The following is a 23,420-nucleotide window of genomic DNA, read 5'->3' as shown; positions in this document are numbered from 1 at the left end:
ATATTGATGACACTGTCAAAACATCTCATATTAATTTATTCCATTTGGAAAAAAGGCACTTTTAATATGTCAAGGTTTGTCATTTTCTGGTACAAACCTCAGAACTATGCTCTATTTTCTTGCATTACAAAGTTAAATATCATTCTACATAAAATCAAAATGTGAGGCACTTACTTGTGTCCATTTAAAGCTGCATGATGTAAAGCAGTATAACCCGAACTGTCAGTGCAGTTTATGTTTGGTCCTCGCCAGATGCTGCAAATAAAGCAAAATTGTGATATTAATATTTTGGCTCAGCAAGTACAGAAGTGTCAGAAATTTGATCTACAAACAATCTGAAGATCTCTGCAACAAGTGTGATTAAACTTTAAGAGATGAATTACCTTGAAAGAAAGTTAAAATAGCAAGTGTCATCTTCATATCAATATAATTTATCTTGAAAAATAATTTTGCACATCCATCTATATAAGAGTCATGAACTTTATGTAGGGCAGACTCAAAGACTAATAACAGAAAAGTTATTTCAATTAGAACTGTTCTCCCTCTATTACTCTGATAATTACACTGAGGTTATCATCTGATTTTGTACTACTTTTCCACAAGTATGTATTCATTGTCTTTAGGTCAGTTAGTCTAGAACCAAACAAACATCAGATAAGTGAGAACCAATCACATTGCTTAAAGGGCCAGGAAATTTGTTCTTTTTACTTACCTTGATATTTTAGTTCCCACTTTAGCTGATAATATTTTTAAAATAAATTAGATATACTTTCAAAAATAATTTTATTAAGTTTTGTTATCTTGCTGTATTTTACAGACAACCTCATTACATGTCCTGTTTAACCAGTCTCATGATCTATTATGGGCTTTTCAAAAAACAGTAAAGGACATATTTTGTTTCAAAGTGGAAAACATGGCTGCTACTCTACCAAAACCAACAACAAAATCAAGCCCAGGAAATTGGATAAAAGAGGTGTATTGAGAACCAGCAGGCTTTTTTATCTAACTGACCACATTTGAAACTGATTGTATCCTTTACAGAAGCAATTTACTTTTCTGTAACAGTTTTCATCATTAGTATTAAAACTTCCAGAACACAAAATTATGAGTCCTGAATCACAGTCTATATTCGTTACTTTCTAATTCAGTGCTAAACAGTCACTGGCAAGACATATTTCCCTTCACTTCATACATTAGAATTAAGTGCTGTTGTTTAAAGAAAATAATTTAAAGCTAATAAGTGAAAATAATTTTTCATACTATCATTTTTCATTATCTACATCAGAAAAATGACATGTTATGCTTAACAAATTATTTTTAAGATTTACTATTGAATCTGCATTTTATTACCTATAAAATGGAATATATATATTTGTACATATATATTCCACACAAGGGAATACTGATGTAGACTGGTCTCTTTTTCATTGTGTGTATTTGAATGATTCATTAGCTCATAAACTTAAGCAGTTGTTGTCCTACAAGTAATACTGTGTGCACACAGAATTACTTGTGTGAAACATTGTGTTCTGCACTGAGCATAATTCTACATAATGCTGGGTACCTCACCTCTCCCTGCAATTTAATTTCTTGGAAGAACAGGACTGAATTATTTTCTTGGGTGCAAAGAAGCAAAGAAAAGAAAAAGTAACTTTTTAAAAAATCTGCTCAGACATCTACAGATGTTCTTTTCTACTGAAGGCAACTTTCAGATAAGAAAAGTCATTCTAGTCCTTTCAATTAAAGGAGGTAATTTTAAGTTCATGGAATAGTAAAAATTGAGTCCCTGAACTGAGAGCTCCTCTGCAATAGACAGATGTTATTTTTATGGCAAAGACAATCGTTCCTTTCTATTAGAAGGAAAGAAGTCCTAATGTATTGATAAGGTACAACCTCTCATACTTTCGCATAGTGTTTATCAATTATTGTTTATTTATTGAATTATATTTTCATCCTTTGATATATATACCAGCTTATGGGAGAATGAAGAAGACAAGAAGTGGCATAGAAAGTAAGATTTAAGATATTACCAAAAAAATATACTACCAATCAGAACGATTTACTTAGTTATGATGTGGTTATAATTTGCTTCCTTTGACTTAGAGTTGTTCGGATTTGTCTGTTGTCTTTTTTTTTAAAGTGCAAGAATCCATGAATTCATATACTGTTCATGATGCACTAGGCATCATGAACTTAAAAAAAAAAAAAAAAATCAAAGAAAAACTTTAAAACTCCTACCAAATTCCCTAAGACTATCCTCATTCGTTCCCCCCTAATTTTCTTCTTTAATCCATTCACTAATTAAAACATTGTTTTACTTCCTGACTCTGGTTTTAGGAAATATCTTTCAACTGAAACTATATGAACTTAAAAAAAAAAAAAAACAAAACAAACCTCTGAGACTTTGTTAGAGAGTATATAAATGCACCTATGTGAAACTCTTCATGACACGCAGGTTGGGCAGCTGAGGGGCAAAGGACAAAAGACAATGAGTAAATGCTGATGACTCGGAGACACCAGACAGAACGGACAGACTAATCACTGTCAGCTCCCAAAGGGTACACAAAGACATGCTTAAAATCACAGTGCAGTTATCAAAGTACAGAACACAGCAAACAGGAGCAGGACATGGCTGCAGGCAGCTCTCTTCCCTTGGGCCTGTGCTGAAATCCTCTCCCAGAAGGTCCTGAATTGCAACAGGTCCAGTATATACACAGGATATTGCTTTGATAACTGAGAATCAAAGTAAATTCAAACTGGACATTCTGAACACAAATTCTTACATCCTAAAACTCCCAGCTTCAGCTAGCACTCTTCTCTTGCGATTAGAACGCAGCAGGACAGAAGTCCAGTCATATAAGCTCCTAAAAAGCAGCTGACTTCAAACAAAAGTGGAATAGAGTTTGAGGAAAACCTAAAGATCCCTTCTTTAGTATCATAAACATATATGATATATGAAGACTAAATAAATACATTGATTTATCTGTATGTTAAAATATCTGTAAAAACAACAACAAAAAGGAGGATCTGGCAGAAAACAAATACGACCATTCACTCGCCAGAAAAGAATATTTGTTGAGAGAAAATTAGCAGCTCTTCAGAATACTGTTAATATTGAATATTCTCAAAAGCATATTTCTTCCAGTGATGCAGCCAACCGAATTTCTTAATGCGGCATGCATTAGTAAGTTAGGAATGTTTTCCCCACGTACATCAGTAAATTAAAACCTTCCCATTACTTAATGAATTTTTAAAAAGTAATTGAACCTACTTTTTGTAAAAAAAAAAAAAAAATTAGTTTTCATTCAATGGTGAATTAAAACATGATGATCAGTTAGTTTCCTCCATTACATCTTGCCAAAGTAAGGCACAAAGAAACAGAAGTCTGTTATACTATTTACATTATTGCAAAAAGATGAAAGATCTCCTCCTCAACAGTCTGCTCTCATTGTGGACAAAGAATATTGACCTTATATGAACCGATGTCAAATAATAATTGAAAATACTCTTTACTTGGTAAGAAATAATTGAAAATACTCTTTACTTGGTAAGAAAACTACTTAATGAGCTTAAGTAGTTACATATAAAGAGTAGAATTTCAAAAGACAGATGAAAATGACAAAAGAAAATGATGTTTAGTCAATTGATTTCTTATTTTGCTATGATTTTTGGAAAGAAACAATTGTGAAGTGCCTGTTGTTACACGCATATGAATAGAAAAGGAAATAAAAGCTTTTTCCAGCTAATCATCACACAGACACACTCTCCACCAATAGTACAAGAACTATGCTTGCAAGGTATGTATAATTTTTCCATCATGTTTCTTCTCTCTCATATATATCTGTATTATATCATTCCATTATCATTATACTATTTCATGACTATGCAATAATATTTCTGGTCCTTACATGGGAGTTTTGCTAAGATGAAAAGAAAATATTCTTGGTAAACAAGGATAAGAATTTTTAAAAGCCTTAGAAACCAGTTCAGATTTACACAGCCTCTTACTGTTCCTGTGTTCCACAGAATAAATACACATTAACGGAATTTGTCTTGTTCTGAGCCAAAATCTTCCAAATTTTCCATGCTTTTTGTTAATCTGGCAGAAACACATTGACTAAAGTTTCTTAAGCACATGGACAGGCTCTTTATTAGTGCTCTGCCTACATTCATACACATGTTCAGTGTGTTCAGTAAACTCAGTTTATACAAAGTACAGGGACAACTTTACAGAGAATTTTGAAAATGCAATCTTTTACACAATAATATGTATCATCATTCAGATACATAATAATAATATTACTTATTGTGAACAACAAAAAAAGTAGATCCCATTCTCTATTTTATGCACAAATACACCAAGTGGACAACTCTTGCTCTAACCCATATAACTTAATAATGTTACTTATCAAATATAGAAGCATATCATTTTAGTACACGTGATATTTTTCTTTCTATGGATTCCTCTTTTTTAGAATCCAGTGTTATGCCAAATATATTATCCTATAAAAATACATATATTCCTTTTTCATGTATGGTTTTACCTATTATGAACATTCCCTCTGCCGAATTTGATGTATGCCTTCAAATTACTTCAAAGAAAGTAAATTTAAATATTTGCCCTCAGTAGCAGAGGAGATAAAACCTTTTTAGGAAGTCATATTTTAAAGCCTAACAAATAACTGTACATGCAAAAAACCCATGAAAAATGTACTTTAGGCTTAGTTTCAAGCAGGTGCAGTTATAGGTATTAATTTTTGAGTAAGGCTATCTTTGATTTTCTTTCCAGTATCAAAAAAAAACTGTTGCATGAAGCAACTGAGAGTTAAAAATCTCACATTAATATAATGACATTTTTATAATTTTAATTAAAAATAAAGGGAACAGCAAATGTACTATCAATTCAGTTAATAGTGATTTTATGTTAAAAGCTTATTGTATATATAATTCTGATTTAGTGCTTTTGTTGTATCAGTGTGAAATATGACTCAATTTTGAATGCACTGATTTCATTTTGATTCCTCCTGTTTAGCTTCCTCAGTATAAATAATACAACAAAATTCATGATCAACTATTCATGGGATTAAGGATGCTACCCAAATTCGGGTTCTAAAGAAGTTTACTCCACTTTCTTTCTTTAACCTAGACTTGTTTATAGTCTGGGCCTTAATCTAAGTCTTCAAAACTGGAGGATTCCACCAAACTGTGATCTTATTTCCATACTGAGCGTCTTCAATTTGTGGTTTCTATTTGACATAGCAAGTGCAATGCACATTATGAGTTTGATTATTTAGTATACAACCTTTAGTCATTACTATACTTAGAGCTAGCTACAACACTGGGTTAGTAAAAGGTCTTTTCCCAAATATGCAAACAGCAGGATTAACACTTCGAGTAATAACAGAAGCATGGAAGTAAAAAGTGTAATTTAAGAAAACATGTAGAAAAACAGGATCATGTCCAACCACATAAGACTCAAAAAACCAGTATCTTACCAGTAATTATTGCTTTTCAAGTTTTACAAAGAATCATTGCTAAATGAACACTGATAGATTTAACAGGCTACAGCTGCCCAGACTAAAATTTGGAGTAGGGTGGCAGTATTTAGAAGTATGCAAATAACCTAGTGTCCAACAGATAGCCTCAGAGATACTTGCTCACTTACCATTCTCGGTGTTACTAACTGTATTTTTGCTTGGAGAACGATGATACCCATACCATCATTAGGCCAACCTGCCACCATTCCTTCTCCAGTGGAAAGAACTATGAAAAGGTTCATTATAAATGACTGAAAGTCCGTGTGTTGCTGAGCAGAGGCAGAAAGCCGGACCAAAGGGTTGCAGCACATGCCACAATCAAGAAGGCCACAATACACAGAGCATCACCATACAGTATCAGAAGGCTTCAACCCGTACAGAGTAAAACCATACCACATCAGAAGGCATCTACCCACACAGAGTAACACCATACCACATCAGAAGGCATCTACCCACACAGAGTAACATCATATCACATCAGAAGGCTGCAAACATCTGCCCTTCTTGTTCTTCACCCCAACCTTTTATATCCCTCATCATTCATGCATTGCACCTGTGTGCCTTCTGCTCCCTCTCGTGATTGGTCAGTACACCTGGGCACTCCATGCCTCATTACCTTCAATGCTGTTCACCTGCTTTTCACAGCTGTAGCCCATTAGGGATGAGGCTCTGCTGCCAATTACCACAAACTGGGTGTGTACCCACAAAGTCCTGGCTATCCAGAAATAGATTAGTCATGATGAGCCTTACAGAGAGACAATATGGACTTATCCTTTGAATAACCTCATAATATTCAATATGGCCTTATCCTGAATAACCTCAGGATAAAAGAATTGCAATTGAAAGAAAAAGGTTTTATAAAAGCATATTTTGATAGAGTTAGGACTTAAACAACTTGAAAGGAACTCCTGAGATGAGAAATTATAGAACTTGTAAATGAGGACATTACGATTGTGAAGTACCCAAAGAACAGGCTGGAATAGTACTGAGATGATTGGAAACTATACAAATTCTTATTCACATGTTAGGTTATGTCATGAACACCTCCTGTTTATCCACAAAGGAGCACAAAGGGACAACAGAAAGTTGGAGAATCAAGTAATGTCCTAGCCCTGCTACTCTGGAGCTCATCAGAGAAGATCACCAGTGCAGTAAAAGCCCATCCATGCAAGTCCAGCAGAGCACAGCAGCACCACAGCAGGCAAAGACACACCTTGTTGGGGTCTCTCTCAAAACTGTGCTGTGAGAGCCTCCACCCCACTGCCTAGGGGTGACACATATCAACATGAAACAATGCTGGATAGCACTTCAAGCTGAAAGAGCCCCATTGTCTAGGTCTATGGGACATGCGGATTCAGTAGGATTTCCAATGGGATATTTAGGGAAGGAACCAAAGGCAGGGAAAGGGATGGACTTAGGTGATTTGGGGAGGAACAAGTTTGAGAAGATAGAGGGATAAGGCGACAAAAAGGGTTGATCACTTGTGTATAGTTGGTTCTGCAGCACAATAGGCTAGTCATGTCCTGCACTCAATCTTATTAAATTCTGATTCTATTTCCCGGGACAAGGACTTCTATCCTGTGTGCATGTATGAGGGCCAAACTACCTGCACCTGAGTCACATGATGGGTTATTGAGAATATATGTCAGTCTGGCCAGGAAATGGAGCAAACAAGGTCTGCGTACCAGAAACTGGAGGGAGACCTTGGATCAGAGGCTGCAGCTGTAGTGTGGGTGTGTAAGACAGTGTGTGATTGGTTATGAAGACCAAGCTAGATCAGTCAGCAAAGCAGGTGAAGTAGCCTGGGAGCCAGTTGTGTAGCTGTATGTCTCTGAGGTTAAGACATGTATATTAAAAATACTAGAGAAACCAGGTCTTGACATAGACCACTGGGAGGCACGTCCTACAACTCTGCAGACTGGACAGTTTGGGCATGTGTAACTACATGCAAATTTATGTATGCCCAGTTTGGGAAAGAATCTATCTAGAAAAAACATGTTGATGAGCACTCAGTTTCTCCAATTAAGTACTCTGTATGGTAAAATCTAAATAAACTAAACCAGAACAGAAGTCACATGAACTATTTTAACTGAGCTAGAACTCTGTTTACTTGAAGCTGCAATCAATTTCCCTTGAGGGTACGTACTTTTATCCTGATAGTCTTAATAGTTACATCACTTTAAATAACTACAAAAGGAGAAACACATTGACTTCAGGATGATGTCACACAACGGAATAGGAAATCAGTTATGCTTTACTTTAAAAATCTGTCATATATAAGGTAACTTTGCATTTGACCTTTATCTAACCAGTCTGGCTTCATCATTCCTTATGGACTACTCATCTAGAAGTACACTGGCTGAGTATACTGCATAATACTGTGGCTATATTCAGAAAGCAAAATGTTCCTTACTAGTACTGGTTAGCTTTTACAGTCAAGACCAATTTGCCTGGAGTAGTTAAAAGAGAGAAAGCCTTCCTCAGCTATGACATAAGGGCTCCTCTGTATTCTACTTGTCTACAGGGACAAGCTGGGGTTTTGCTTAGTCCACAGAGAACCACAGTAATTCCAGCTTGTCAGGGATGAGTCAGACAGATCTTTGGACTCAATCCAGGCTTCTGTCCTTGAAAATACCGTCATTCTGACAGGAAAAAACATTACCTCTCATTGGCATCATCCTGCAGAAGAACGCTGTAAGAACAACTATTAAATTATGAAAATACACAGTCCAAAACCAGATCAGCAGGCAGTAGCTTTTATAAGTAAAATAATTTATGTTTAAGCAACGTAAATAATTCTAAAACCATTGCCAGTGGTATGTACGATCTTAGCAATCTGAAAGATTACCACACAGCTAATGCTGAAGATCAGCGCATCAGATGAATTGTTCCTATGAAGAGCAACTCCACAATCATTGTATCCTTAGTTTGGGCTCTCCAACACATATGAGGTGGTTGGGTTCTACGTATTTGTTATGAATCAGACCTATGCACTTTGTATAAGATCTACAGATTGATTAAGATTAACCAGGAACACAGTCACTGTGTTATTTATGATTAGGCCATATAATAAAGGCTAATTGCCTTGGCTATATCTTTTTTCAGTGTGAATGCAACACTTATGGGTATATTCATACATTAAACTCCCTTTATAAATAAATACTGGGTTCTTTCAACTCTTTTTAGACAACTAATACTTAGTGAAATTACATAAACAATTATTTTTCTATAATCACAACAGAAATCGGTCTTTTCAGTGGTTGTGAAAACACTTGCATATCTCATGATTTTAAGTACATCAAACACTCACCAGTTGGTTGAGGGAGGGGATTGTCCCATTCTACTCTGCATTAGTGCAGCCTCACCACAAGTGCTGCGTGCAGGTTTGGGTGCCACAATATAAGAATGATATAAAGCTATTAGAGAGCAACACAGATGGTGAAAGGCCTTGAGGGGAAGCCGTTCGAGGACACTTGGTCTGTTCAGCCTGGAGGAGACTGAGGAAAAACCTCAGTTACAACTTCCTTGTGATGGGAAGAGAAGGGGCAGACACTGATCTCTTCTCTATAGTGACCAGTGGCAGGACCCAAGGAATGACCTGAAGTTGTGTCCAGGTTGTGTTTAGGTTGGGTATTAGAAGAAGGTTCTTCATCCAGAGGGTGTTAAGGCACCAGAATAGGCTCCCCAGGGCAGTGGTCACAGCATCAGCCTGACAGAGCTCAGGGTGCATCTGGACAATGCTCTCAGGCACAGGGAGTGACTCCTGGGGATGGTGCAGGGCCAGGAGCTGGACTTTGATGACCCTTGCAAGTCTCTTGCGACTCTGCTTATTCTATGATTTTCAGATTGCATACACTTATATGAATATACCCATGGATGCTGAGGTATAGTATATACATAATTATTCTCTTTTGAAGAGCAGAGCACATCCTCAGAAAGACCATTCTGACTCCTTTCACAAAAAAAGCTGACATTAAAATAAAAATTTTTAAAAGCCACTCCAATATTACTTTTACCAGAAATAAATGGAAGCAAAGTCATATTTCTCTTCCTCTCAAGAATACAGATATGATGATACATTTTATTAGGAAAGATATTCCATTAGCAATTCTTTTTCCTAGTTCAACTGACCTTGAATCTGGAGTAAGAAAAGAGACTTTTTCCACAATTCATTTTTGGAGATCTAACACAGTGTTCCTATCCAGCATAAATTCATAGTGTTTGCAATTTTAAACACATTCTTATCACAGAGAGGCAAAGTCAATATTTACTAGAAAAGGAGATTTTAAAACCTCTAAATGATTAATTATGCATCCTGGAACACTTACTGACATTTGTTTAAGTGGAATAAAAATTCCTGAAGCTCTGGCACTGGAAGCAGCACTGGGAAGAGTAACAATTTGCATCAAAGATTTTTGAATATGGATGCTGCTAGATCTGTGACCTCAATCTAGTACTAAAGATTGTTCATCTTAGAAACCAACCTGAGATGAGACTCTGTTATAGCTCTAGGACACACAGAACAGAGCTTGCTATATATAGAGTCTGCAATTCAGCTGGCTTTAATACCTTGTCCTTCCTCATCTGGGTTTCCTCAAAAGTAGAATAATCCTTTCAGACACTAGCAAAATAGACACAAAAAGAAATGCACAATTCTATTTCCCCTTGATTCTTGAAGGCCATCTCATACTTCATTTTCAATTTATGCTAAGATTTGAAAATGAGATTCAGAAATCAACTATATTAACATTAATCCCTGCATCAATGTAATCAATCCCTCACTATCTTGACATATGAAAATGTAACAGATGTGAGAGTCTCACTTCTGTTTGCATCCACATGATATTAAATGTTATCCACATGATTTCCCATATTCCCTATTCAAAGCTTCCATATCTTCATCTCATCACAGCAGCAATAATGTCCAAGCCTTTTGGACAACCTGCCATAACAGCCTTAACTCAGAACTGTGAAAGACTACAGCTCCGGGAACTCGCTTCCAAAATATGAATCCTGAGATATTAAGGCTCTTGACATCTATCAATGACCTATAACATATGTAGAATATATGCATAACATTTGTGCTTTCCAGTAGACTATTTCCTTAGTTATTCAGACTCCATGGACCTAAGCAGACAGTAAGCAAGTCAGGGAATATCAGAAGTGTGCAAGAGTACATTTTTACAGGATATAAGGTATTTGAAAGTAACCTTGATCAAAATGTATTCAAAAGAGTACTAAAATTCTTTCCTGTTGCCCTGGGGTGACTTTATAATGAACTGTATAATACAAAACTTGTTTATATTTAATAACATAAATTTTAAACAATTTGAGCCTGTTCTTTGGAGAAACAATTTTAAATCACAGGTGCTCTTATTGCATATGCTGGAACGCTGCCATGGAGTATCTGCATATTGACTGCCTCCATCCAAGTGCTAACACTCATTCTTTCCATCAGCTTTGAATTAAGTTCATTAACAAGGACAGCTTAGGAAAGAAATATGAAATATAGATATGACAAATACATTATAGAAATGATAGTCACTGTATAGAAAAAAATTAACACCTGTTCAGATTACATCAATATTTCTTTCTTCTCTTGAATATCAAGTTAAATAAGGAAGTAAGTCAGGGTGAAATTAGCTACTGCATTAAGTACAACTGGGCAAAATCCATCCACTAATTGAGTTTTTGCAGAGCCTTGAAGATTGGTCTTTATCAGACATACTGCAAACCTCAAATGGAATCATTGTAACATCTAATCTTTAACACATAGAGCTATTATAATGTGAAATTTTCAAATGTTTTTGGCATAGCATAGAAAATCTGAATAAGAAAGATACTGGATGAAACTATTGCATGATACAAAACTATTAAATCAGATAATGTTATTAACTAAGGACAGTTTGAGCATAAGTTCTCTATCCTATGTTAGCTAGCTATGGTCTACCTAAGTGGAACAGTAAGACAGAAAAAAAGCTTTCCAACAATAAAAATATAGAATTAATTCCTTAATTTCTTCTCTCAGCACATGTCATATTTGAAATAAATAATATCAAAACAGAAGGATGCTACTCAGCACACATTTCGTTTGCTGTGCTTTGCCAACAGAGGTCAGAATTACCTCAGCAGCATCCAAAGCATTACTGTGATCATGACTAGAAATACTTTTATTTCCAAAAAATTACATTCACAAAGACAAATAACGTACTTTAAATAGAGACTGAAGTTTCACAGTGACATACTATAAAGGTCTTCCAAAGCTTTCGGATATGTAACAACGTCACCACTTAAAATTTCCTGAACACTATTACTGAGATAACTACAAAGGTCATATCCATCACATGACTGACAAATTATTTGGTAAGATATGCTAGCAATCATTTGGGTCACTCAGAAAACATCAATTCATCCAACAAGACACTTTCTATTGAACAAAATCATTTATGACACACAGCTTAGAAGGCAAAATGCAATTACAGTAAAAATATTCAGTAAATTTTCAGTCTATTTATCTTAGAATTCCCTGTTTAAATCCATTACAAGTTATTGTTTCTACTCTATTTAAAAGCCTTATCAAATGTAGAAACAAAATCCAAAACTAAGAGGTTTAAATGACACAGAAGCTTCTACTATAAAGGAAGATTTGGCTGACGTAGACTTTCAAAGAGCTTAAAAAGAACAATAACCCATCACTTATTTCCAGATGTATCTAAAGTGAACACTGTGTTTTATAATTTTCCAAAAACCAATTATGCATCAAGAAAGAAATATTCTTTGTACCTCAAATAGTTTTACTGTGGAATTTTTTCTAGAAAATGAACCCGAGACCTACTCCAAAAGTATTGCAAGGGCTCCATAGAATTGCAGCTCTCTAGATCATGAACTTTTCAACAATATTAAAATAAAAGGGTTAAATTTGGGGGAATGTATTTAAAGAGTAGTCTTTCAGCAACTTCCAGCATCTTTCTGCTCCTTTAAATCGAACTGATAAGATACTTAACAAAATCTGTTTTGGCAAATACATTTTTGTAAAATATATAACAAGACTCAGCCCATAACAGGAATAATTTGATGTCTTTTTTGAACTGCCTGTTTGGTAAGAGATATCTAGAGAACCCAAAATTGTCTGCAAATAGTCTTCTTAATATCATAGGTTAAAAAAACCAAAACACATTGCAGGAGAGATCCCAGTTCCACAATAAGACACCATGCAAAATGATTCATCACATCTCTCTCTCTAATTTAGCATCAGCACTATGGTACCTGAAGGACTCATGGAACAACTACTGTGATTTTTTTAGCTGTGTTTAACCCAAATAATGCTCCTAAATCTTTATATAATTGAGCAGGCAAAAAACAATCCCCAACTAAATACCTTAGGTACTAAACTAAATGTATCATGCAAGGCTAGACTGGTCTACAACAAAAAGAAGGGAAATAATACACCAAAAAATGTTACAAAATGCATGTGTAGATGGCAGATTCCATCCTTTCCTTTATTACATATATAAATCTCTCCTTTTTTCTTTCCATTAAAGGTCATACATTCACAGAGAGAAAGGCATCCTTGTTTGTGAAATCTCCAGAAAGCTGTAGGTTTTTAGAAAATTATGGAGATGGGAAGGCCTCTGACATACACATGGGCTAGGTTCTCTAGAAGCTACTTACTATTAACTCTTAAAAGAATCCAGACACAAAACCTCCTGAAAAACAGACCCCAACTGAATTTACCTGATTCTGAATTCACTTTAAATTTCAATTATCTTTAATCTTGGAAAGAAAAATCTTTTACTATATCTCATTCTAAGGTCACTTTTATCAAGTAGATTTGACTGTTAGTTCAATCTTGGCTGTAAAATTATTTAGATGAAGCCATCATTTCTTCAAAGGGGGCACAGTTGGATTTCAAATAGTAAGAAGAGGGACATTTATTCCCTCCAAGTGCTTAAGGGCTGACCAAAACTACACTTGTCATATTTGGAGTCACACTAGAAAATCCAAATATATATACATATATCCTTCCACTGGAATTAAATTTTAAAAGTGGCCAAGGCCCAGCTAGTTGGTAGTTCATGGCTGGCCCCCCATGGTCCCACCACACAGGCAAAGAAGCTCTGACAGCATAAGTTAGCAATAATCAAGGAACATTTCTCTCCTAGGTTGAGGGGGTTGTAGTAGAAGGTAAATGTTTAAGAACCATCTAGTTACCAGAATATCCATCTCCTGGATTTTCAGGAAGCCACCTGAAAAGAGTGCAATGTGATCTGAAGGAACTCGGCATCTTAAAAAGCATGAAAATTCAACCTAAATTTATATGATCATGCATAGCACATGATTTGAAAAGACACACACAGCACATTATTACTCCTATAATACTGATAATTGAGATACTGAATTAATTGGGGGTACATTATTAGCATAAAGATTCCATACAGCCTTGATTCCATACAGACTTTGATCATGCCAGTTCAGAGTAGACTGAATACACAGAGAATTTGTAAGTATTTTCTCTAAAAGCATAATCAAAGCTGGAAGGTTAATTTCTCCTTGGGCATGGAAACAGAATACCAGAATGCAGTTCATGGTTGCAGAAATTCTAAAGCTATACCAAATCTACAGCAAACAAAACAGAAACAAAACTTCTGACTTTTTTTTTGTAAAACATAAAACTTTAACAGTCCAACCAATGAAGGAATAAATTCTCATTACATGAAACACAAATTTTAACATAGCTACTCATATAGTTCTGCCACAGAGAAGACAAAACTTTAGGAGCAGTCTAGGGTATGAAATAATTTCAGAATAGCTTGGTGGTTTTTTTAAACGGCAAGATGAATTTTACAGCTTCAGTTTTGTAGCCATCACAGCTACAAAAATCTTCACACAGAGGTAAATTGGCACAGGACTGCATTTTTAATTTTACAAACAGAAACTGATTTTTGTCTTTCCCACATCACCAAGTCACTCGGAACAACCTAAAATCCCTAACAGATTCTCCAGACAATCATATTTAGGCAGTAGAGTTTTACATACTACTCTTCCATGTCACAGAGGCACAATTGTTTCAGGCCTCATTTACAAAACGGCAGTGGACAGTCTGGGATCTAGAATGCTTATATACTGTTGAGATCAAAGCACAATCTGTATCATTAAAACTATCTGGCTCTGCTTAACTCCCAGAAAATGTCATGGTTGTATGCAGGTTAGGACTCCCCATTCTGCCAGAGCCTGAGTGCCATGTCAGTTCTCTTGTCACTTCAGCTCTGAACCATTTAGGAGCTCACGCTGCACCAGCAATAGTAAACTAAACATGTTTGGAACTATTTTCTGGCACTAAGGTCATACTGGCATAGAATGCTCCACACCTTCACTACTCAAACCCTCTAAACAGGATAGCTGCATCCAGATTGTCTGTCAGGGCCTAGGCACACACCCATTCTTCAGCTGTGTTTGGTAGCTCTTTGCTTGGGAGAATGCCACATGGCACCTTCCAGTACCCAGAAACGTTCCCTGGCACATTAAAGTTAGATGCAGTCTCACATTCCTGTCACAAATTTGGCAGAAGCCTGTCACTAGCAGCATTTATCACTCAGGGATGCAAGAGCACCACTGTTTTGAGTTTAGGTCCAGACACATCAGGATGAGCCTCTGGCCCACAGTTCATGTTTCTGCTTTATGCCTTTGATTCTCCCAGCAAAGAGCATAGAAGGGAGAAGCAGTGGTACACTGACCCCAATTCCTTTTTTAGCTCATTGTTTGACTGCTCAACACCAGGATAGAGGATAAGGGGGAGGAAAGTTGTAAATGTGAAAATCCCAAACTGTTGTTAACTTCTTTTCTCCTCCTTCACTTGCACACTGATATTGATGGAAATTCCTAGCAGTGCATCCAAACTGCATAGTACACCTGCAAGGCAGTCTAGGAGTCTCATTCTGGTAAAAATTTAAGAAAGGAATCCACAATGGACTCAGAATGACCTTATTCCAGGAAAATATTGCTAACAGCTATAGCAGCATGAATGTCTTGAACTTTTTAGCAGAGAGAACACTTACCAAAAAAGCAGTCCTTTTTTGGTTCAAAAAAATCAAAAGGTAGGCATAGGTATGAAAATCCTTCACACCAAAAAATACCTACAGTTAAGTTTTGTAAACAGGGACTCTGGAAGAAACTTCATATTGTACAGAAGGAAGCCAGAAGTGACTGGGTAGGAAAAAATAATTAATCCCACCAATACAAAACAAGTTGAAATTAAAGACAGCCAAAGCCTTACTGAACTGACACATTTCTCACTTCTGATTTCCCAGCCATCACAAATCAAGGAGAAAGAAGCCTTCTTAGGTGAGAGGGACCTAGTTAAACATTGGAAATTTGTCCCACTTAGAGATATTATTTTCCATAATTAATTAAATTGTCTCTCCAGAAGAACGAACAAATTTCTGTCTTGTGAGAACAGGTCAAGGATGAGAGTTGGATATCCATACCCATGATGAAGAATATGCTGGAACCAGGAATTACCATACTGCCAGTCTGTCATACTATCTCTGAAAATCCCTTAAAATGAAAAAGAAAGGAAGGAATATAATTCAGGAAATTTAAACAGAGAAGAAAGGAACTCCGATGCCTCACCACAGTTGAAGCGGGGCAGGAGACACATTCTATTGATCTCTGAGACAAAGTTTCAGCTTCTGGAAGGCTGAGGTAATAAAATCAAACTACAAAATGTCAAATTGTTTGATAATGTATTTAGAGCTTCTAGGAATTGAAATCTTTAACTGGATATACTGATCAGAAAGATTAGCCAGCTTCCAGTATGGCAGAGAGAATTTTGTATCACTTTGTTTATGGATCACATGGTGGCACAGCACCATTTCCACACCTAATCATTACAGTGAAGTTAAAATGGTGCTCTAGTCCACCTGAGCATGGGAAACTGTAACAGAAGATACTTGGGAGTCACAAAGAGTCCAAACTACAGGACTATATACTGGAATACTCATAACCAACTTTAAGTTAAATTTCCCACAGTTAAATCACATTATGGAAGAAAGACTGTCTTACAAACAAAGAGACACAAATGCCCTCTGTCAATTTAAAGATAAAATAGCATTGAATTTCATCATTTGAACTATTCTTCAAGCTCAAGATGGACCCCTTTTTCTTTCAAACTTGAATGTATCTGGTTTACCGTTGGTTTCTTATGCAATAACAAAGGAACTGATTTCTTGGCCACAGTCACAAAAAGTTGAAGGAAATTTGGAATGGTACAGCTACGGGGCTGGGAGGAGAGAGACAAGCAGATATCTTAACCAGTACAAACTAAAACTTCCATAAAAACAAAATGCAACTAATATTGTGTATTAGAAATAAAATTAATAAAAGAAAAAGGAGGAAAGAAATCAAAATTCAGTTCATGTGAATTGAGCTCCTACCAGCTGTATCCTGCAATTATAGCTATTAAAAGATCACAAAGATTTGGTAGCAGACTGTACTACCTTCTTTACACTTGTACATGGTGGATGAAGTGAATTACAGGCACTGCAGGTCAAGAAGGTCTAATTTCAGCTGCGATGTCTTATGTGTGCAGAAATCAATGAACCACAAACTTGTGGTCAACCACAAGATTAAAAATAAGAACAACTCAAGTTAGTTATACTATAAAAGTAGTATTATTTTTTATTCTTCATTTACTATTTCTAGTGATGTGGTTCACTATGTACTCCTTTTATTTCAGTGAATAGTTCTAAACTTAGATCTCGACCCATGGATCTCAAATGAAATATAAAAAAGGAACAATAATCCATATGAATATAATCCACAATTAGAAACTACCTAGCTATCTCCTTAGCACACTATAAAATGTAACTTTATTTTAAATTGAACTGATTTTAAATATAGTTACTGCAATAAGCAAAGACAGAATAAACTCAATTGCAAATGCTTCTCCACATACTGTGGAGGGTTTCATTAAGTAGAATATGCATATACTATGATTATTCACTTCTTCCCAAGGCCATTTCCATTCTTGGGAAACTATTTTCACACTTCGACATTGAGCTACATCAAACAGAACTCATATTTGTAGGCAGAGGAAGAAAGTTTCATATTCTCCAAAAGACAATATGTGGATTTTACCCTTACAAAGGTGACCAATTAGTCTTTTTATCCTGAACACAACCCAAGCATTGAGTGAATACAATATGATACCAAATTCAACATAGTTACTATCAAATCATCATCAATATTTCAGCATTGTAAAGACAGTAACATAAAATTAGGTTTTACTATGACATTTGGTACTATACTATAAAACATAAATTGTGTACAAAATATTTTGAAGTCAAATGAGAGAAGTTACTTTGTCAATAATTAAGGTAATAAAAGAACAGCAATTCCCCATGTTTTAAGTGTTTCCAACAGCATTTGATTCTGTTTTTATTGGTTCTATTGCTATTTCTTTATTCCTGTAGTTAAGATGAAAACATAAAATGAAGGGAAGTTATAGCTGTATAATACATGAATAAAACAGTGATTTTTTTTCTCCTGATATTTTTCTGAATTCTTTTTATGTAAGGGGATAAAGTTTCTTTAAATAAAGCTATATTTTCAGGATAAAAGAAATCAAAACATTTGACAAACTTCAGTCCAACTATCAGCAAAATTATTTCACAATTGTTACTGAAAGAAAAAACCTTAACTCCCAAAACTAAGGGACTGGAGTATCTTTTAAGAGTAGAAGCTGAGTCTTATAACATTGTTTAGGCTAGAGAAGTCTTGGGGAGGATCTCACAGTAAGTATACAGTGGGAGGGTTTAGAGAAGGCAAAGCCAAACTCTTCTCAGTAGTGCCCTGTGGTAGGACAAGAGGCAATGGACATGAAGTTCAACACATTAAATTCCATCTGGAAATAATAAGATGCTTTTTTACTCTAATTATTATGGAAGACTTGAGTGGGATTGCCCAAGATTCAGAGTGTGCATTCCTGGAGGTACTCAAGATCCGACTGGGCAACCTCTTTTAGCTGACCTCTACAGATCATGTCCTGAGGTCCCTTCCAACAACAACCCTTCTGTGATACACATTAATTTTACATGAAGATGTGTGGGAGGATGGAATGCAGGAGAATAGAGATAGTGCTGAAGGAGCTGTGAGGAGGAAGGGTCAGGTGGTTGTGCAAGGGACAGGAAGGAGTCAGCCAGCCATGCGGAAGAAAGAGAGCTGTCAGTGATGAAAGGAGATGCCCATGAGAACTCACAGAGAAGGTATGAAAGTTTTAAACTAAGATTATAAGCTGGTGCCAAGCACTGATGCTGACAAAGATGGATTAATTTTTTACTAAGAGGTCCACCTCTTGATGTCACACATGAAAGCACATAAAACAGAAAATTGATCTGTAATTGTTTTTTCCTTCAAATCCAGAGAATTCAAATTGACCTCTTCAACTATACAGAGCTTCACCTACAAAAATTAATCTATTAATCTAGACACCAGTAAGCAGATTGCATGAAGAGTAACTCACTGATGGAATGATGGACTAAATATACCCAGTCAATCCAAACCAACCAGGTTTTTTCCTTTCTAACACATAAGTGTACCTCATATTCCATTCTACGCACACTTCCTAAGAAACTTGGAGCTAGGGTGCATTAATAAAATCCCTGCTTCTGGCAGTCCTAGAGAGACATGTAGGAGATATATTGAACTGCATTCAGTACTGCCATAAAGTCCTCCCATTAACTACTGGGATAAGAATAACAAGACTGGTCAAAAGTTGATCAAATGACTTGTACCAAAGTAAGACCACAATACACAACTACCCAAAAAACTTGCAACATACCTATTTCTTTTCTCCTGAACATCTAAATGCTTGTGGTCCAGATGGCAAGACAATTTGAACAATTTCATCTTTTCAGTTTGTGGCAACGTAAATAATGGACTGACTGGGGCAACAGCAGTTCTATCCCACTAAAAGATAACTGTTTAATTTTCAGAGGCTAAAGAAACTTCTAGGTACCAGAACTACTTTACCATGAAGTTGTTTGTGAAGAACGTCACCTTTAACAATGACAGACTGCAAGTGGAAAACAAAGGGAACATGCAATCATCTCTATCAACTCAAAATGAAGAAAGTAACAGAAAAGGAGAGTTACTAAATTAGTACACCTTAAATTAGTCAATGAGAAAATACTACTATCAAAGAGATATTGGTAAAATGGAGGAGAAAAGAAAGGGAGGAAAAAATTACTCTTGTCCAACAGTATCACTGCTTAAGAATCTAAGTAACAGAAGCAAGTAGTGAACATGATTGATCACAATAAATTCTTAGGCCAAGCTTCAGCACCAGAAGAACTTGCAGCTGGGAATATTGTTGCCAGAAAAGACAGAATGCTTATGGTGAGAATTTAACTGTGAAGACTTTCAGAATATATGAAAAGGACCTTTGGAATCATCTCATTCAATCACTTTCTCTGAGCTAGGAAAATCTCAAAGGTGGAGCTAATTTTGAGGTTAGTTCAGCTTGCTTTGGAAATTGTGCAGTCAAGTTTTAAGTCTCTTCAGTCATGGATATTACATCATCTCCCTTGCCAATCTTTTGCAGAGCTTGATTACCCTGTGATTTTTATCCATAATATCCAACATAAATTTCCTTGCTGCATTTTGTATTTGCCCCCATTTTCCCCTTGCTGTGCACACCTAATAAGACGGGGGCCCTTTTTAACCCCAAAAGAGGTAGTTTAGTTAAGGACACCTAAATGAGACTCTGGTTAGTGCTCTTTTCTTCTGTCTGAACAAACAGCTCTTTCGACTTCTCGCTCCAGCCTCTTAAGGATTTTGCTGTGTTTCTCTCTTCTGGATTTTCCCCATTTGGTTTGTATCTCCTATAATGAAGTCCAAAACCATACAAGTCTTTGAACAGAGGTGAATAGGCACTTCCCTCAACTTGCTGGCCATATTTTCTGTTGACCTTCTCTGCTGCAAGGGCACATTGTTGACTTATGTTCTCCTCACAGATGGCAGACAGGTTAGCCAGCTACAAATTAGCCTTGGTAAATCCAGGTTGATGCCTTCATTCACATTCTTGTCCTTTATGTACTTGGATATGCTGTCATGAAGAAAATACACGTACCCTGATATGGCTGAAGATATTAAAAAACTGAAGATGATTCAAGAAAGAAATAATAATTTTGCACTCTTTATTCTATACATGGTTTAATATAAGTCCAATATTATAATGGCTGTCTTTCAAACCTTGATCTTACTTCCTTATTCATAGCCTGAAGTCTGGATATTTTCCATCAATTCACGACTGTGAAAGCCTTTGAATTTTCCAGTTCTCTTCTAAAAGGAGAGCATACTAAATTGTAAATAAATACTACCTGGATAAAGCTGAAAGGCTACTAATGTTCTATGCTCTCTCTTCAGGTTCCCATGACCTGAATTTTTTTCCCATTAATTTTAAAGTGCAGTTGTTTTTTTCTAAGGCCTAGAATTATGAAAAAGACAGTACATACAGGATAGGTAATATTGTTCTTTCTCCTCAGGTTAAATAAGTTAAATACTTACAAACAAATAAACATACATTGCATTGCCAGAATTAGGCACCTCAGCTAACACTCAGCAGAGTAATCTAAGCAAAGAACACTATGCAGCTCCTTAAATGTAGTCAAGAGGAAATTCCAAGACATACACGTTTCTGAAAACCCCCTCTTCTTTCAAGGATAAAGTATCTTAAGACTAAAGAAAAATGTCCTCGATTTAAAACCCATAGATTGGAGGGACTTTCAGAAATATAAGTAGGCATCTCCCCTTCCTAAGAACTCAGAAAAGTTGACTCCTTTTTTTTCAAGGTGCTCAGTGACGGTGGAAAATACTTAAAAAGGGCAATGAGAGCATTCACCTGGGAAATACCCTGACCTCCAGTCCCTTAACTAGGAAATGATTGTTTCTGTATTTTATCTATAATTAACCAAATATATACAATCATAAGAATAATAAATCCTGGCACAGGCTTTGCAAGAGAACATTTCAAGCATGAAAAAGAGCAAGGATTTTCTCTAAGAAACCTATAACAAGTCTCTATGATAAAGCCCACATTGAATTATGCAGGAGATTCTGCAAATGACTTGTGGTTTTGATGACAGGTAATTTATTAAAATCTGTCAAACAAAAGTAAGAAATACAGAATTTATGGCAAGATATTAATGAAAAAAAATCTATGGAGTTACATGAAAGGAAAATTAGCTAAATTTTACCTGTAGTAGCTTTCAAAAGTTATCCCAGCCATATTTTTATTATTGACTTTTCTTGGATGTAAGACTGAGAGATTACTAGATATCAGAAAGCATAAAATAACTATTATTCTACACTCCATAGGAACTTAAATCCTTACAGATTAAGTAATGTTACAAGTAACATTCAATTCTTGAAATTACTTCATTTCTTCACTACTTAATTCATTTAAGTAATGTTACAAATAACATTTAATTCTACTACTCTAATCTAGGAGGTTCCACTACTTGTGGTCCTCCTTGCGCAAAGCAGGAACAGAATCTTTTACAGCCAGCTCACAAGAGAAGCGAGAATGGTCCAAGGACCTAGAATCCTTCAGCATTAGGTTGGTTGTTACCAAATGAATAGAAAAAGTGAATGGAAGCAAACTTCATTTAGTTGTGTAGATTTTAGCTGTGAAAAGAGCAGGAGGCATACTCCCATAAGAGTACAATTGTGCTGAGAGCACATGAGACAAAGCTGGGAACAGGTCTGGGAGCTGTATTAACTTAGAATTCTAAGGACTGAGACATTTCCTTATGGGATTAAAGGGTTAAAGCAACAGATACTCTCATTGCTAACAGCCTGGTCTGTCAGAGTTCAAATTTACCAATTATCCTGAAGCCAGCTGTCCATACTATTCCATTCGAAATTTAATAGTCTTGAGAAAATGTTATCTTTCTAAATTAAAATCATTTGCAAAGGATAGGGTAAACCACTATCAAGTAAGATATCCACTTAGGCACACACATCCATCTTTCACTCTCACTGAACACAGTCTCCCTGCTTTGACTATCTCACACTGTACACTTGTTCCTGAAGAGCAGTACAGCTTTAAAGACTGTACTTTTATCCATCCTTTTCAGCATTTTTATCCATTCCAGCTTTCATCCCTTTCTCCTACTTTATTTCTCCCCATGATAAATAAGAGGCTTCTGATAGAAGCTTCCATTATCCAGATGCATATGACTTTGGATGCCTACAGAAATATGAAATTTTTCAGATTTATTACATGCTTGCTTTATCTTGAATTCTGCAATTTCTGATCAACTAATTTTAAAGTATTTGCTCATAAGTTAATGGTAGTCTTGCACAGTCATCTTTATTACAGATTAAAATTGAAGTTCAGTTGAAAGCATCACCATTCAAATTTGATTTTAGGGCAAAAGATCAAGATAAATAGAGAATAATTTCACACTAAAACTTGTTCTGATAATATATTAATAATATGAATGAGATGAAAAACATTAATTATCCAAGTAGGACTTCCTCAGATCTTAAACAAAAATTTTGAATAGTTGTTCTATTAATTATCTATTATTAAAAAAATTAATTATCATTTCAAACCATCCTCTGAACGTTGATTCATTTTAAGTCTAACAAAGAACAACAGCTTGGATTTACTTTGACCACAACTGTCCCACTTTAGAAGGAAAATCCGACATATAGAAGGTTTTGGGGTGATGGGTAATGCTAGATCCATTTAAATTAGGCTTTAATGTATCTGGTTAAACTGTTATCAGTCAACTGTGTGATGTTTCACTGACGTTGCTTCTTGACACTTCTAATACACTGTCTATTACACTTTCCGGGAATTTTCAATCATGCACTTCA

The 23,420-nt window shown here is 35.7% G+C and overlaps 1 protein-coding gene across 8 annotated transcripts in view; it reads right to left on the bottom strand.

Moving 5' to 3' along the window:
• ANKS1B (ankyrin repeat and sterile alpha motif domain containing 1B) overlaps positions 1–23,420 on the bottom strand; it is a 408,171-nt gene that overhangs the window by 362,050 nt on the left and 22,701 nt on the right. For all 8 annotated transcript variants that reach the window (XM_071423209.1, XM_071423211.1, XM_071423210.1 and 5 more), the window contains exon 2: positions 175–255. In XM_071423209.1, the coding sequence (XP_071279310.1) occupies positions 175–255 (81 nt within the window). The remainder of the gene's footprint in view (positions 1–174; positions 256–23,420) is intronic.

The sequence above is a fragment of the Agelaius tricolor genome, unplaced genomic scaffold (genome assembly GCF_023055355.1).
Source record: "Agelaius tricolor isolate 1412-34295 unplaced genomic scaffold, bAgeTri1.0.p SCAF_3, whole genome shotgun sequence".
NCBI classification, from domain to species: domain Eukaryota; kingdom Metazoa; phylum Chordata; class Aves; order Passeriformes; family Icteridae; genus Agelaius; species Agelaius tricolor.
The sequence above is the reverse complement of the archived record's forward strand: the minus strand, read 5'-3'. Positions and strand labels throughout refer to the sequence as shown.